General features: G+C 39.9%; 1 protein-coding gene across 1 annotated transcript; it reads right to left on the reverse strand.

The window, feature by feature from the left end:
• Positions 1–7,099: 7,099 nt before the first annotated feature.
• LOC140501605 (cytochrome b5 type B-like) lies at positions 7,100–9,379 on the reverse strand. Its single transcript, XM_072605410.1, has one exon. It carries the CDS (start codon positions 7,814–7,816, stop codon positions 7,502–7,504), a length of 315 nt encoding a protein of 104 aa, XP_072461511.1. The 5' UTR covers positions 7,817–9,379; the 3' UTR covers positions 7,100–7,501.
• Between the last annotated feature and the right edge of the window lie 6,426 nt (positions 9,380–15,805).

Here is a 15,805-nt window from a genome sequence, read left to right on the forward strand (position 1 = left end):
TCTTAAAATTCTTATTGTTCAAAGCTCAGTCAGGTGTCACCACCCTCTTCAATGCTTCCCCAGATTCCTGTCTCTTCTAATGCCCCAAAGTTAATGCTCTCCACCTCTTCAAGTTGCTTATATAGCTTATGCCTTTTCCTAACACAAAGAACTTTGAGTAAAGCTGCTGATTCTATTTTGTCTTTGTTCCCCAATGCCTAGTACTGTGTTTTGCACAACAAAAAGGAAATAAAGTCAACAACTATATTATTATCATTCTTAGAAGTTTTGTCTTGAAAGAGAAAAGAGATAGGAAGTAAGGTAAGGAAGGTAGAGGGGTCAAGAGATGAGTGGTTGCTAATGTTTGAGGATGAAGATATTTGTATATAGGGGAAGGAAATAGCAGAAAGGGGAAGATGACACATACATTAAGTAAACAGTACAGCTCACAGAGGACAATGTTGTTATTGTTCAGTGGTGTCCAACGATGTTATTTGGGGCTTTCTTGGCAAAGATACCAGAGTGGTTTGCCATTTTCTTCTCCAGTTCATTTTATATATGAGGTGGCTGAGACAAGCCGAGTTAAGTGACTTGCTCAGGGTCACAAAGCTAGCATCTGAGGCTAGATTTGAACTCAAGTCTTCCAGACTCCAGGCCCATTGCTGTATCCATTGAGCCATCTAGTTGTCCTCGATAGAGGACAGTCACAGAGAATAGAGAATGGAAGGGGAAGAAGAAAGTGCAAAGACAGGAAAAAAGCATCTTTTGTAAGAAATAGGGAACCATATTTAGAGCAAAACTTAATAGAAATCATCTGGCCTCATTCCCTCACTTTTTTTCAGTTAAAGAAACTGAATTCAGAGAGACTAACAGACTTGGCCAAAGACATACAAACACTAAGTGAGAAAGCCAATATTTGAACCCAGGTCATTTAACTCCAAATCGAGCATACCCTCCATTGTACCATGTTGTGGTCTCACTGTTTCTTGCAATGTTACTTAATTTTTGACTTGTATTTCTCCTGATTTCTGGACTATATAAATTCCTTGAATACAGAGAGACATGATACTCCTTTGTAGCTCTTTCAACTCTTTGCATAGCAGTTTGCAGAGTATAAGCATTCACCATGTATTTGGCAAAGGAATAAATGAATGAATGAAATGGGGTACAGGTCTGTATTCATTGGGTAATGAATGTCCACTAGTCCTTTTGGGACATTAATATGAGAAACCTCTCAGTATTATTTATTTTCAAGATTCAAAGAGCATTCCATTGGGGCTGAGATGCTGTAAATAGATTTCATAGCATTTTCCCCCCACTTCTGGATAGCCTTAGAACATTTGCTACACATTGCAACTTCTACTTATGCAGCTTATTCAAGGAACGCTGCTGACTTGATTATAATCCTTGAGATGAGAAACTAGTACATAACTGCACCAGGGACAACTGAATGACTTGTATATCTTCCATGTCCTATCACTGACAGCTGGGGAGGGGAAGGCAGCCAGTGAACTACAGCTTCCCTACTTAATGCAGCTGCAAGCTTGAGCACCATAAAAGACAGAGAGATTCAATTTCTGTATCTTCCGTGTGTTTGTTTAGCCCACCTGCTATTCATTTTATCTACATCTTTTCTCTGGCATCCCCAAGCTGGCTTGGTGTTCAAGCTACCAGTCATTCAGCCCATGTATTCCCAAAGCCATTGAGAGAATGCAAAGCCATGTTTCTGTGTTAATTTGCAATTATCATACAGGGTAGGAATTTGTGCACTGCCTAAAGTTCCATAACATACCCATAGCAAAACTGATTCTAAAATTGATTGCTTCGTGTCATTTTCTTTCTCCTATCCCCTCAACATTTCCCAGAGCAGAAACACATTTAAATTATACATTTTATGGACATATCTGAGCACCATGATAACACATTACTTCATTTCATTTAAAAATTGACTTCTCTGTAAGCCAGAGCACACGCATTTTTATGATATGATAAAACATGAAGTTGACTTTTTAAGAATTACACAGTTAATAATAGTATAGGAATCACCTTGGCAACCATGGTGACTCTTGAGAACCAGACAAAACTCCATCTTAGTTCCAAGTCTGGAGGACCAATAATTAGTAAAAGGGATAAACATGAAAATGTTTTAAAAATCAATTTTCATTTCTTTCTCTGGTTCCTCTTTTTTCATATCTTTTCAGCGTGGCTCATCTGTTAACTCTGAGATTCATAGGGCACAGCTTAATTACAAGAATAAAAAATATTGTAGGGAAAGATATACTCTGGTTCCTATGATCAGATTAATTATCAGAGCTTCAATAAGCAGCTTGCGAGAGATGTTGTGAAAATGCTTGTCAAAGGCTCTTCACCATAAAACCTGAATGTTCCTATTAAACTTGAAATAAAAACACAGGCCTCTGTAGAGATTTGTACCACCTCATTTAGCTGGAAACCTAAGCTTTCATGGCTGACAAAGAATAACTGAAAACAGGCTATACCACTTTGCCATACTTTAAAAAAAAAAGCTGATTGGACCATATACACAGAAGGGTGCCAAGGTAGTGAGGGTTCTGGGAACACATTGTATGGGAAATGTCTGAAGCATAGATATGATTAACTTGAAAAAGAGAGAGCTATTGACAGGAGATATGATAGCTGGGACTTTCTTCAACTCTTTGTGGAAAATGATGCTACAGAAAGAAAAACTCTATAGACTAAAAGTGAGAAAACCAAGGTTTATGGCCCTGCTCAGGCACTTACTAGCCATGTGACTTTGGGAAAGTTGTTTAACCCCTCTGAGACTCGTTTGGAACACAGGAATTGGAGTCAAAAGATCTATGTTTGAGACCTGGATCTTTTTATGAACCATGTGGATATAGAAAACTTATTCAACTGAAGAAAACTCAGTTTCCAAATCTGTTAATGGGTATAATAATGCTTATACCACCTACCTCTTAAGGTTGATGTGAGGAAAACACTCTATGTACTGTGCACTTATAAAAATGTGAGAAGCTATCCTTTATACTCATCTTCATCATCAATTCACTTTGCATCTTCTGCTCTGTTTAGTTTAAACCCTATAAAACAAGATGTTCCTATTTGGAATAGTAGCTTCTGATGCCCTCCTTTTCTGACTGCTTTGTTATGTCGTCTCCCCTGTTAGATACTAAGCTTATTGAGGGTAGGTACCATTTATCTTTTTATCAATTGTACTCCCAGCACTTAGTACAGTATCTGGAATGCTTGTAGGTACTTCATAAGTGTTGGCTGGATTGGATTAGATCGTCATTATCATCATCATCATCATTCTAAACTTCATTACCAAAAGCTTTATGATATAGCAGAAAGAATGCTGTACCAGGAATCTGGAGACTGATGTGTTCTGAGATTCTGGGATTGTGTAAGACTTGGCTTCTTTTTGGGTATCAGAGGAGATAAATAAATGCCGCTACTACCAAGCTGTGTAAAATCTTGGGCAAATTATTTAATGTAACCAAGTGAACCTCAGTTTTCTCAATCATGATATGCTGGGCTACATACATTCACACATACATGCATGTATATAATACATGTTTATATATGTGCATGTGCATATTTATGTGTATATACACACATGCGTACACATACACAGAAACACACACAGATTCATCATTCCAGCTGAAATCCTATAATCGTATGCTACATACAAGATTCCATAAAATGGCTTTATGAAGATCAAATGAGATATAAGTAAAAATACTTTCAAAACTATAAAAAAGTATATAGGGAAAATGCCTTGCTGTTATACATGAATTGAATTGAGATTCCTAATGTCTAATAATGTAAGAAATGCTGTAAGACTCCTAGTGAGAATAAAGTACCAGGGGCCAGATATTCTCCTTGACTCTGGACAATATGTAGTCTTAAATACATGTATGATTCCACCTTTACTTTTCATCCTAAAATGTTTCTTTTTCCTATTCTTAGGTAAATGATTATTGAACCAGACTAATGTATGACCCTGACCCTATGAGCTTTAAAAATGTAAAAGAGTCACGAGAGATAAAGCAGCCAAAACTAAAGGCTACTCTTCAGAAAGGATCTGATTGACCCAACCCTTTGGCGCTACGCAGAAGCCATAGTATCTTACAAGAAATGGAGCAATAATTGACTATACTGCACCCAGAAGTGGACTTGGTGATGGAAATGTTTGAGGAGCCCTGTTAAGTTTGAATCTACTCTACCCAGAGCCCAACATAGTACAGGGGAAAGAATATCCCTGATTTAGGGGCAATTAAGTGGTACAGTGGCTAGACTGTTGGGCCTAGAATCAGGAAGACCTTAGTTCAAATGTGATCTCAAACACTTTCTGTAGATGTGACCCTGAGAAAGTCACTTAATCTCTGTTTGACTCAGTTTCCTCATCTCTAAAATTGGGATGGTAAAGGCACCTATATCCCAGATATGTTGTGAGGATCAAATGAGATAATCACTTCAAAGTGCCTGGCCTATAGTGAATACTACATCATATAAATGCTAGCCATTATTATTATTAACTATTATTCATTATTAGCTATTATTATTGTATTAGAATATGTTTTTAATTTTTTTCCCCAAAAAATAATCCTTTATAAAACAAAAGATGAAGAGCTAGATTATTGTGTTGATTCACAAGGCAAAATTAGGATTAATGAATGAAAGTCATAGGAAGGCAAATTTCAGCTCAAGACAATGAGGTATTTCTTTCAACGAGAAACTGCGCATTGGGAATATTCAGTGGCCAAAATACAAAGTCAGTAAATGGATCTAAATATAACACTGCCTTGATTTAAAAAAAAAAAAAATCTGCAGTGTCTCCTTATTACCCATCAAATAAATACAAACGCCTTTGCTTGGGTCCACTACAAATTTATATTATAAAACCTCAAGCAAGCTCTTATTGTTGTTAGTCAGTCCTTTTGTTCAGATGTTTTTCAGTTGTGTCCAAACTCCGTGTGACCCCATTTGGGGTTTTCTTGGCAAAGATTCTGCAGTGGGTTTGCCACTTCCTTCTCCAGCTCATTATACAGACAAGGAAATGGAGGCAAACAGTTAAATGACTTGACCAAGGTCACACAGGTAGTAGGCATGTGAGGGCAGATTGGAAATCAGGAAGATGAATCTGATTCCAGGACTAGGTCACTATCCACTTTGTTGTCTAGCTGCCCACAATCCTTTTACACCTCACTAATTAGCTCAGTCACATTCACTACATTGTCTCTTACAAACTTTTTCAGCCCTCCTCAAAACTCCCGTGGATCCTTCTCCTATATATTTTTGCATCATATTTTGCTGGAAAAAAAAAAAGAAGCCATTTACTGGCAACTCTCTCTTCTCTCATCTTTTTCATTTCACATAACATAGATAGATGCCTTCTTCAACTATCTCCTCATTCAATCCTATCTTACATGAAGAAGTGGTTGTTCTTGCCAGGACTAATGGCCTGTACGTGTCCAAGGGATCCCATTCCATCTTGTCTCTTGTAGAAAATTGTCCCTTCTATCATCCCCATTCTATCATTTATCTTCAGTCTCCCACTGTCTACTGGATGGTTTCCTGCTGCCTGGAAACATCCCCATGTTTCCCCATCCTGACAAAAAAAAGTCTTCACTTGGTCCATCCATCACCACTAATTACCATGCCATAGATCGCCTGCCTTTTGTAACTAAACTCCTTGAGATGGCTGTCTACAACGTGTCTCTCCTTCCTTTCTTCTCACTCTTAATTCTCTACAATCTGGTTTCCAACTCTACCATTTAACCAAAACTGCTCTCCCTTAAATTTTCAATGACCACTTGTTTTCCAAATCGAATACCCTTTGTTTAATGCTCATTCTTCTTGACCTCTCAACAGCCTTTGACATTGTAAATCACCCTTTTCTCCCTAATAATCTTTACTCTCTAGCATTCCATGGCACCACATTATTTTATCGTGGTTCTCCTTGTAATTGTCTGACAACTCCTTTTCAAGCTCCTTTGTGTGATTTTCTTCTGCGTCATGCAGGTGTTCCCTATGATTTTCCCCTATCCTGGACCTTCTCTTCTCCCTGTCTTATCAGTCCCCTTGTTTCAATTATCATCACTGTGCTGATGATTCTCAGATCTATTTATCCAACCCTAACTTCCAAACTTGCATGTCTGACTGGCTATTTGACACACCAAATTGGATGATCTGTAGATATTTTAAACTCAACACATCCCAAATTAAACTCATGACCTTTCCTCCCATACCCTTACTTCCTCCAAACAACCGCCTATTAAAAAAAAAAAATCTCTTATCCTAGTACATTTCAACAGAAATAGTTACAAACGCTTGAGAGATGCATAAACTAAAACATTTTTTCTTCTTACTTCCCCCACCCCATATTATGCCATATTATGGTACCCATTACTTTCCATCCCAAATGTCATGGATACATTTGGGAGTCACAGTCTCCCTAGGTCTCCCCAAAATTCACTAAACAAATACCCTATGGAAGTTTACCAAATTAAGTCTGAACTTAGACATGTTTCTGTTTCTTAATAGACCTAAAAAATAAGTACCAAGCCCCACAGGAATAGTTATTGTTTCCTCAAACCCAGAGTAATACCTCAGAATCTTTTCCCCCCAAATCCATGGTCACTCCTTCCCGCCTCCTCACCCAGCTGTTCCTCAGAGCTTCTATGAATTCATCACAGCCTCAGTGACTCCACTAAAGCACCACTGGAGAGACTGGCTTCTTTCAAAAACCACTTTGAGAGAGAAGAAGAGGGGACCATAGAGGCCAAGTTCTGCTCTCCTGGGGAAATGAGGATCCTACATTATCCCCCAAAATGACAATTTAGAAAATTGTGTTCTATGGAAAAGCAGTTAAGCACTTCCACTTAAGGCAAATAACTCAGAAATAACAAAATTAACAGAATTACATTAGCGTATATATATCTATATCTATATCTATATAGATATATATATACATATGTATACTTATACATATGTTTTAAAGAGGGATTTGTTTAAAAGTAGCTACCAACAGAGAGAGAAAAAAATAAACATTCTCATCCCCAAAGCCAGGTATTCTGCCGCCCTTCTTTTGGGAATGCCTATTCTTCTAAGTTCAAATTGCTAGAATCAGACATTTTTTTTTATTAAAAAAACCAAAACATTGTAAACAGCATCGTTTCCCCTGGAAAAGCACAGAGTTGTTTTACACATACATCCTCAGTTATCCGTGCACTGGATGGCAGGGCGTTGTCGAATGAAGAGTTATGTAGAAAAACGAAGGGCAGAACAGAGAAGGGAATGTGGCCCGACGATGGGGTGGGGGAGGGGAGGCATGGCAACTGTAGGAGGAGGCGCTAGTCCCAGCTCGAGGCAGGCGGTGAGCATGCGCACTGAGATTCAGCAGGGTCACTAAAGGAAGAGGGGGCACAGAGGGGCGTGGCCGGCCGCGCGGCCTCTCGGGTGTTCGCTTTCCCGGCTCCTGCGAGGCAGGCTCGGGGCCCGCCGAGGCCGCAGGGCCCGCTGTCTAGGACCGCGGCTCCCTGCGCTCGCTGGGCTGCAGCTCCCCGAGGCAGAACTGCCCCAGCATCTCCCGGGCGTCCGCCGAGTGTCCCGCCGCCTCGAAGCTCTCGGTCGCGTCCTGACCCGCTTTATCCATCAGAACCTTTCTTCCCCCCGGGTGCTCGTCCAGGAAAGCGGTGATGTCATACACCCGCCCATGGATCACCAGCCACGCGTCCTTCTCCGAGTTGTGTTTGGCCACTTCTTGTAGCCCGTAGTAGGTGGCTTCGGCCTCGGGCTCTTTCCCCGCCGTGCTGCTGCCACCGCCCTGGGCCGCCATCGAGACCAGAGGCGCCCCCTTCCGTCACGGAGACGGACGGCTGCCTTCCCGCTTCGGCCTTGCGGGCTTCCGTAACGGCCTTTGCCGGTTATTTCGGAGGCCGCTGTCATCACCCTCCGCAGGCGCTAGGGGGCGCCATAGTGCACAGATTGCCGGGCCTGCGGTCGGGGAGACTCATTGAGTTAGGCCAGGCCTCAGACCCCGAAAAGGCACTTCATCCAGCTTGCCTCCGTTTCCGGCCAAGAAAACCCCCAGCAGGTCACCAGCCTCCAGCAGAAACATCCTCCAGACCTGGTCTACCGGACAAGCGTGTGGCCTCCTTTCTGACCTTGCTGCCACCTTGGTTCGGGCCTTCCTCATTTCATGCTTGGACTGTTGGAATAACCCACGGGGTGGTCTTCATGCTTCAGTCCATTGCCCACTCCAGGCCTCCTTTCAACTGGCAGTTTTGTTCCCTAAAGTACAGATCTGGCCATGTCACCCAGTAACTTCCAGTGGCTCCCTCTGCCCTCTGGATCAAATAGGAAGTCCTCTGGTTGCTGTTCAAAGTCCAGAACTCTCTATAACCTGGTTCACTCCTACCTTTTAAGTCTCTTACTCCACCCTCCCCACCTACTCTGTAATCCAGGCACACATCAGGGTCATTTTCCGGCTGTCCCCCATGTCTCCTCATCTCTACCTCCTGGTTTTCATGGCTTCTTTCAAGTCTAAGCTGAAATCTTCCACAGAAGCCTCTCCCAGTCCTCCATAGTCATGATGCATTCCCTATGAAACTGCAACCAATTTCTCCTCTCTGTCTTGTTTGCACGTAGTGGCTTGCAAGTTGTCTCTCCTATCAGACTGAACTCTTGAGAACAAGAATTCTTTTCTTTGCTTTTCTTTGGATCTCCAGAGCTAACCATTGTTCCTGGCATATAAGTGTTTAAGAAATGCTTATTGACCCATAAGGACTTCCATAATCTGTCACATTATTTAACACAAATCATTTCTATACACCCAAATACTTCAACCAAATCCCATTTTTTGCTCTTACTCATGCATGCCGCTGTTCTGCCTTTCTACTTTTTTTTGAGCTTGTTTGAAATGGTTTCCCTCACTGTCTTCACCTGTTGAATGTTTAGCCATCCTTTAAAGTCCAACTAAAATGTCACCTCTTTTGTAAATACTTTAGTGACTGCCTACCCACTAGTTGAAAGCAATCACTTCTAAGACCTCAAAATTGCACTGGTTTTTCAACTCCAATGCAATTAACATGCAATACTGTGTGCAATACAACAAACTATTATTATATTTATATTTTTAAAAACAAAGTGGTAAAATAAATAGTTGTTCTTGGATTCAGGGTACAACTATCCAGTTTAGAATTTGAACCCCAACTCCTTGAAGATAGTTTCAGGGCTTTTTCCTCTGTACACTCAAACCAAAGAGTAGAGAATTTCTATGGAGGATCTTCATGGGGTAATATTTCTCATTAATCTTATATTTTCTATTTAACTGTCTAGCCATTTATTTTACCCATAAGTCTTACTATAAGACTTGTTTTATTGGTTATGTGCAGAAAAAAAAAAAGGTTCTTTTTGTGATGGAGGATGAGATTTGTTTTTCTTTCTAAAAAGTATGGGGTATTTCACTTGTCCATCACATATTTAAATGAACTAAGGTAACTAAGGGCGTTTAGATAATAGACATGATTTTAAATAACTCCTAACAATACTAAATTATATCTATTGAGGATTTAGCAGCAACAGCTATATCCCAAGCTTAATTAGAATGTCATGTTTCCCACTAAGTAGGAACACTATTTCTAATAGATATCACCAATTAAACATGAGAAATAAAGAGGTGGAAAAAAGGAGAGGAAGAATGCTTGAACAAATTGTGAATGTCCAATTTGCAAGTGGCACGAGACTTCCATCCTCCATGTATGTCAGTAGATAAAATGTACACTACACCAAGTGTAGAGTTTTTATTTCTTCCATCACCTAAGTATTTATATTTGTTCTTGTCTAAATGTACTTGCACCCTAAGATACATTACTTTAAAAAGAGCGATAAGAAAAAGTAGTACAATTAAATAATGGACAGGAGTAAAAAGGTCCTCAGCAGAAATCATTTTAGGTCTTGAGAAAGAGCTCACTGATAACACCAGTGAAGAAGTAGATAAATTCTTTACCTTTTGGAGATTTCTCAATTCTTAGCTGAAATGTCCTTGGTGATCCTAATGGTCTTAAACAATTAACTCATCCCTAAAATGCTATATTTTTTTCCCCTTTCCATTGCTTTTTTGGTAGCCGCCCCTCCTCCAGGAAACATTGCCAGTACCTTCTGGACCCACCAGTTCCCCTGCACCTACCCCACCCCCCCCATATATAGAGAGAGACAGGATCATCCACTATTTTAGGTACACTAATGGGAAAGATTTGGAATTTCTTGTATGTAGGGCATTCTATCAATACAGATTCAGGAGTTGCTTGGGAGCAATTAGTGGGCACAGTGGCTAGAGCACTGGTCCCATAGACAACACCCAGAAGTGTTGTTGATTTGCCCATCTTCTCTCTCATAGCACCCACATCCCAAAGGGACTACAGAACCCAGAAAGACCTAAGAGACCTGAAGATCCTGGTAGTCTCTTCTTTTCCATTCCCACCAACTCTATTCTTCATGCACACAATGGGCATTGATCTCCACTAATGAGGAAAAAGTCCTATTCCATTGGGCTTTGGGACCCAGTTAACAAATGCATGAGCTATAGAGAGGAATATCTTTAAAATAGCATTTGTTCTGATCATTTTTTTTAATGTGTTATTGTAGACAATTTTGGACAGCTGCATAGATAGAAAAACGTGGCCTGCTATCGAATATCATTTTTGAAATACTACTTGTTCCCTTCTCAACTTCTCATACAGTTGTCTTCCATGCATGAATTGACCATAGGTTAGAAATTTGAAATTGAAAAGGACCTTTCAGGACATAGACCACAGCCCTCTCATTTTATAGATTGAATGACTTGCCCAGGATCCCACAGTTAGTAAATATCTAGTCCAAAAAGATTATCATTTTTTTTTTAGAAATGGGAAAGGTAGGTATATGGGTCCAAAATTATACATGCTTTTTCAGGCACTAAAAATAATAACAAGGTCTATTTTAAAAAATATATATTTGTAGCATCCTCTATCACTTCTTGCTTGGAATTCCTTTGTGTCTAATTCAAGTGTCATTCCTGTTGTAGCACCCACCCTGGTATCTTCCATCAACTTGTACCATTTCTCAAGGACTGGGCTCTAGGTAGACAGGTTCTCCCAGGTTCTAGTAGGCATTCTGTGGGCCTAATGAATCATTCCCCAATCAGTGAACTTTCCCTTCACTGTCAGTCAATAAACCACAATTGGTTCAAATCAAAGGCATTTACATGGATCTCTGCTTCAAAACATAATGACTATTAGGGCTGAGGGAAGAGAGAAAAAAATTCCCATTCTTCACACAGGAAGAGTAAGTTTCTCTTGAAGAATTGGTTCTCCTTTAACTTACGCCTTTTGGATGGATTTCTTCCAGATGGGCTAAGGATCAAGACCAGAGAGGTCATCAGGATCATGGCCAGTCTTTATCTGGCCAAAGACTTGGTACCCCTTCCAATTTACTAGTAAGGATGATAGAAATGTAGTGGGCACTTCAGCAAGTATTAAAAAAAAACTTTTTCACTCTTTGTAATGGAATGATAAAGTGTTAACATATCGTTATACTTCATTAGCATATTAAGAACTGATTTTCTCTGTTATCAGTACCTTGCTTTCTGGGATTACTTGAGAAAAGGGTAATCCTTTGGTCAGAAACTGCCCCACCTTCTCTAACCTCTGCCACCCACATAACATGATTGCTTAAAAATTCATTCAACCCTATTTGATCAATAACATGTCTAATACATGTCTGAACAAAATCAGAATTATCACAAGTTAGGTAAAGAGGATAGATAATAAAGAGGATTAAAAAGGATAAAGAGGATGATAAAGAGGATAGAATGTTAGTTGTTTTAGTAATGAAGATATATGCTTAAAAGTCCTCAGCAATATGTATTAGTTGTTTGTACAGCTGGACAAGTCTATTAAGCTCTAATTGGCCCCATTTGTTGTTTGTTGTTGTTCAGTCATTTTCAGTCATATCTCCTCCTAGTGGGAGAGCTACTTTACTCTGTATTGTCTGGTATTATATACTTTTCGTATACTTTCTGATTACTGTTTTGCTATCAACTTGGAAAAAGAAAATTAGTTTATTTGCCGCTGGCTATGTGTGTTCATTGTGGAATTGATATCTGGTGGGAAGGAAGTCAAGCCTTAGATATAAAGCTTTTTCTCCCAATTAATGAACAGTGATTAGAAGTTTAGGTTGATCCTGAAAACAAAATCCCCTAGACTAATAATATTTAAGGGAGCAGATAGATATAATTCTAGGCTTCAACTCCCTTACTCTGATGAGAGCAGTGTCCAGACTTCAGGCCCCATCTGTAATGGGAGTTAAAAATCTTCCCTGCTCATTGATAGGCCTCAGGTGGGGCTATTGAGGGAGGCTTGATTAGGGGAGGCTTGTTTCCTGTGTGAAGGTCCACACCTTTTGCTGGTGAGGCACTGGGCCACAAGGGGTGGTGCTCTCCAACTCTGAAAAGAGTATATATACTTGAAATGAGATTTTGCTTTGGGGCTTAGTTTTTGGAAGAAGGTTCTTGTGCCAGATGAGACCCTGGGCAGCCATTTTAAGAAGTCCCCCTGCCCTGTGGCACCCCCTCCCCCGCAACTTTAAAACCCAGATGTTGATGCTTCTCTCTCTGGTAATGATGTATATATTGCCTATGGTCAGACAATTGGAAATCCTGTCTGTTGGTCCTGCTTGAATTTTCTCTATTGGTATATATGTTTGATAAGTGATTGTTGACCCCTCAGAAGTTGCTTTCCTTTTAGAAAAGCAGATCCTTAATGGCTTCCCAGAGTCTAGTCTGGCCAAACAAAACACTTCCTGTCAGTAATCCCCAAAGTAAAACCTCAGCCTCAGAGTATTTATACAGTTTTTAAAAAGGGGAAGTGAGACAATGGGGATTAAGTGACTTGCCCAAGGTCACACAGCTAGTGAGTGTCAAGTGTCTGAGGCCAGATTTGAACTGAGGTCCTCCTCACTCCAGGTCCTGATCTCTACTCACTGCACCACCAAGCTACCCCAAGCTGCTTGCTTGGGGCAGCTAGGTGGTGCAGTGGATAGAGCAGCAGTGGTCTGTGCAAGTCACTTAACCCCAGTTGCCTCATCCTGGGTCATGTCTAGTCATCCTGATGAATATATGGTCACTGGATTCATATGGCTGTGGAGCAGAAGTGAAGCTGGTGAGCTGCACAGCTGTCTCTCACTGAAAGCAATGGCATGGTCTTCATCAATGAAGGAGGAACACACACACACACACACACACACACACACACACACACACACACACACACACACACACACACACACACACACACACACACACACACACACACACACACACACACACACACACACACACACACACACACACACACACACACCCCTTCCTTGAGAACCAGTGCCTCATTAACAACAGGCTTGGCCCTTCCCACAAATCTGCCCTACTCCCTTTACTGACTAATGGATGGGAAGGTCTTTAATCACATCAAAACAATTAACAATACAAGTACATATACTGTTTCTACTTAAACCAACTCTTCTTTCTGTACTTTATCCCTACTAAACACTCTTGGTTCATAAAGGCCAGACTCAATCTGAGACATTTCATTATACTAAAATAAAAACAGCAAAACTTTCTACTCTGCTTGCCATTCTATCTCCCTTCGAGCCATGCAAGGGTCCTCACTACATAATTATCACATAAGATCCCTCGAAATATGTACCAAAGTTGACTTTGCATCATGACTCTGATTATTAAAAAGAAAGGAAATTTCAGTAATTGTAACTTTGAATCTGAATGAGATGTTTGCAGTAGCTCTTTTTCTGGTGGCAAATTCCAGGGATCAACATCAAATGGGAAATGGCTGAACAAGTTTTGGTGTATGGCTGTGATGGAATACTCTGTGCTATGAGAAATGATGAACTCGATCTTAGAAAAGCATGAAAACACTTGCACAACAGAGCAAAGAATCAAGAGAACATTGCATATAGTAACAGCAATATTTTTTTAAGAACAACTTTGATCAAATAAGTTATTTTCTCTATTATAAATACCCAAATTAACTATGAAGGACATATAAGGAAAGACTTTATCTGCATATAGAGAAAGATTGTGTTCTTCCTTCATTTTCAAAGACGATCATGACATCAGAGAAATGATGACATGACTTGCACTTGCCTTTGTTTTGAGTGAGGGAGGGCTGTGCAAAGTCATCAGCCTCACTTTCTCTTCCTGAGTCATCTCTCCAGAGAAAGAACTGATAAACACATTTTTTATTTATTTATGTATCTGTTTGTGTCTAATGGTAAGCCATATCTAGAGCAGGAAAGGGAGGCAGAGGGGGAGGGAAGAAAACAGAAATTCACATGATACCTGTTGTGTATTTCGAGGGAATAGCAAGTTGTACGTGGTAGATTTGCAGTTTCATGTGCAGTTTCATCTTTTTTTATTGTACTGTTATGAAAATGCTTGTCTTGTTCTGTGAATTGAAAATGAAACAAATTTTTTAAAAAACAAATAGTTACAAAACAACTCCACGGGTCAAGATTCCCTTCTCTTCACTTCTAATCTCAGCACCAGGCTGCCAAGTTAAGCCTTGATTAATATTCTCCCTCATCCTTATCTGATTGGAGGGATGGAGGACTGAGTACCAAACCTTTCTCAATACCCTCCTTTATGGAGGACAGATACAGGACTCTTGACATACTCCACTCTTCATCTGCTACTCTGCTTGGGTTTCAACTTCACAGAACAAGATCCTCCAGATCTTAGTACCTCCTGGCCCTGCTCCTCCTTTTCTGTCCTCCTTTTGTGTGTCATTTCTCCTTATTAAATTGTAAACTTCTCTAGGTTAGATACTATATTTGTATTAATTATATCCCCACCACTTAGCACAGTGCTTGGCACATGGTAGATACTTAATAAATATTTACTGGGTTAGAAAAGTGTCCTCACTGTTAGGAGGAGACCCAACTCCCAAATGAAAAGAAGTTTTCCTATAGATGGTGAGGCCCTGCAGATGCTCCTGTCTGAGACACTGAGAGGATAAAATCAAACTCTAGAGTGATACAGAACCCCCTAAGATACCTGATAACTCTAAAGAGTTTGATTTAAGTATCAATATCAGAAAAATCAGAATGAAAAATATTTGTTTCTCAGACTATGATATGCAATTGGATAGACCACCTATAGAATTTATCCAATCACACATATATCTTGGAGAGAAAGTACATGAACAAGGCCCAGATTTGAATAAGAGGTGTGAAGGTAACAGGTTATCTTTGGAATAGTGCACAATTCTTTTCATGACCTCAATATTCTCCCTGAATCTGAAGCCTATATATATTTTATCATCTGTTGTTGTTCATTAAAATGTATTTTTAAAATATTAAGAAACATTGATTTTCTCTACCTTCTACTTTTCACCTGCTGGAAAAAAGAAAAGCAAAAATAAACTATGTACAGTTATTCCTTATCCAGCAAAATGAATTCCCTCGGCCTTGTTCACATTTTTTTACACCAAAATTTTTATATTGATGTTGTATTATGACTTCAAGCAATGAAATGCTCTAGTCTCTGAAGAAGAGGTTGAGGGTTGCCCTTAGGGCAATGAATAGTCTGTATTACATTAAAAATGAGGAATTGTGCAATAAATCTTGCTCTAAAAAGTATGTGTGGCTGGGAGGAAATGGACTAATTTCATTGAGAGATAACTCAGTCATGACTGAGGAAGTTTCTCCATCTCCTGTGGCCTTCTCACCCGGGAATGTCCCTCCACCCCTTCAGACTCGTTCTTCAACTGGTGAG

The sequence above is a fragment of the Notamacropus eugenii genome, chromosome 4, assembly GCF_028372415.1.
Source record: "Notamacropus eugenii isolate mMacEug1 chromosome 4, mMacEug1.pri_v2, whole genome shotgun sequence".
Taxonomy (NCBI): domain Eukaryota; kingdom Metazoa; phylum Chordata; class Mammalia; order Diprotodontia; family Macropodidae; genus Notamacropus; species Notamacropus eugenii.

What these genes read in the sequence shown, in the direction of transcription:
- LOC140501605 (XM_072605410.1), bottom strand. Translation starts at nt 7,816, where the DNA reads ATGGCGGCCCAGGGCGGTGGCAGCAGCACGGCGGGGAAAGAGCCCGAG.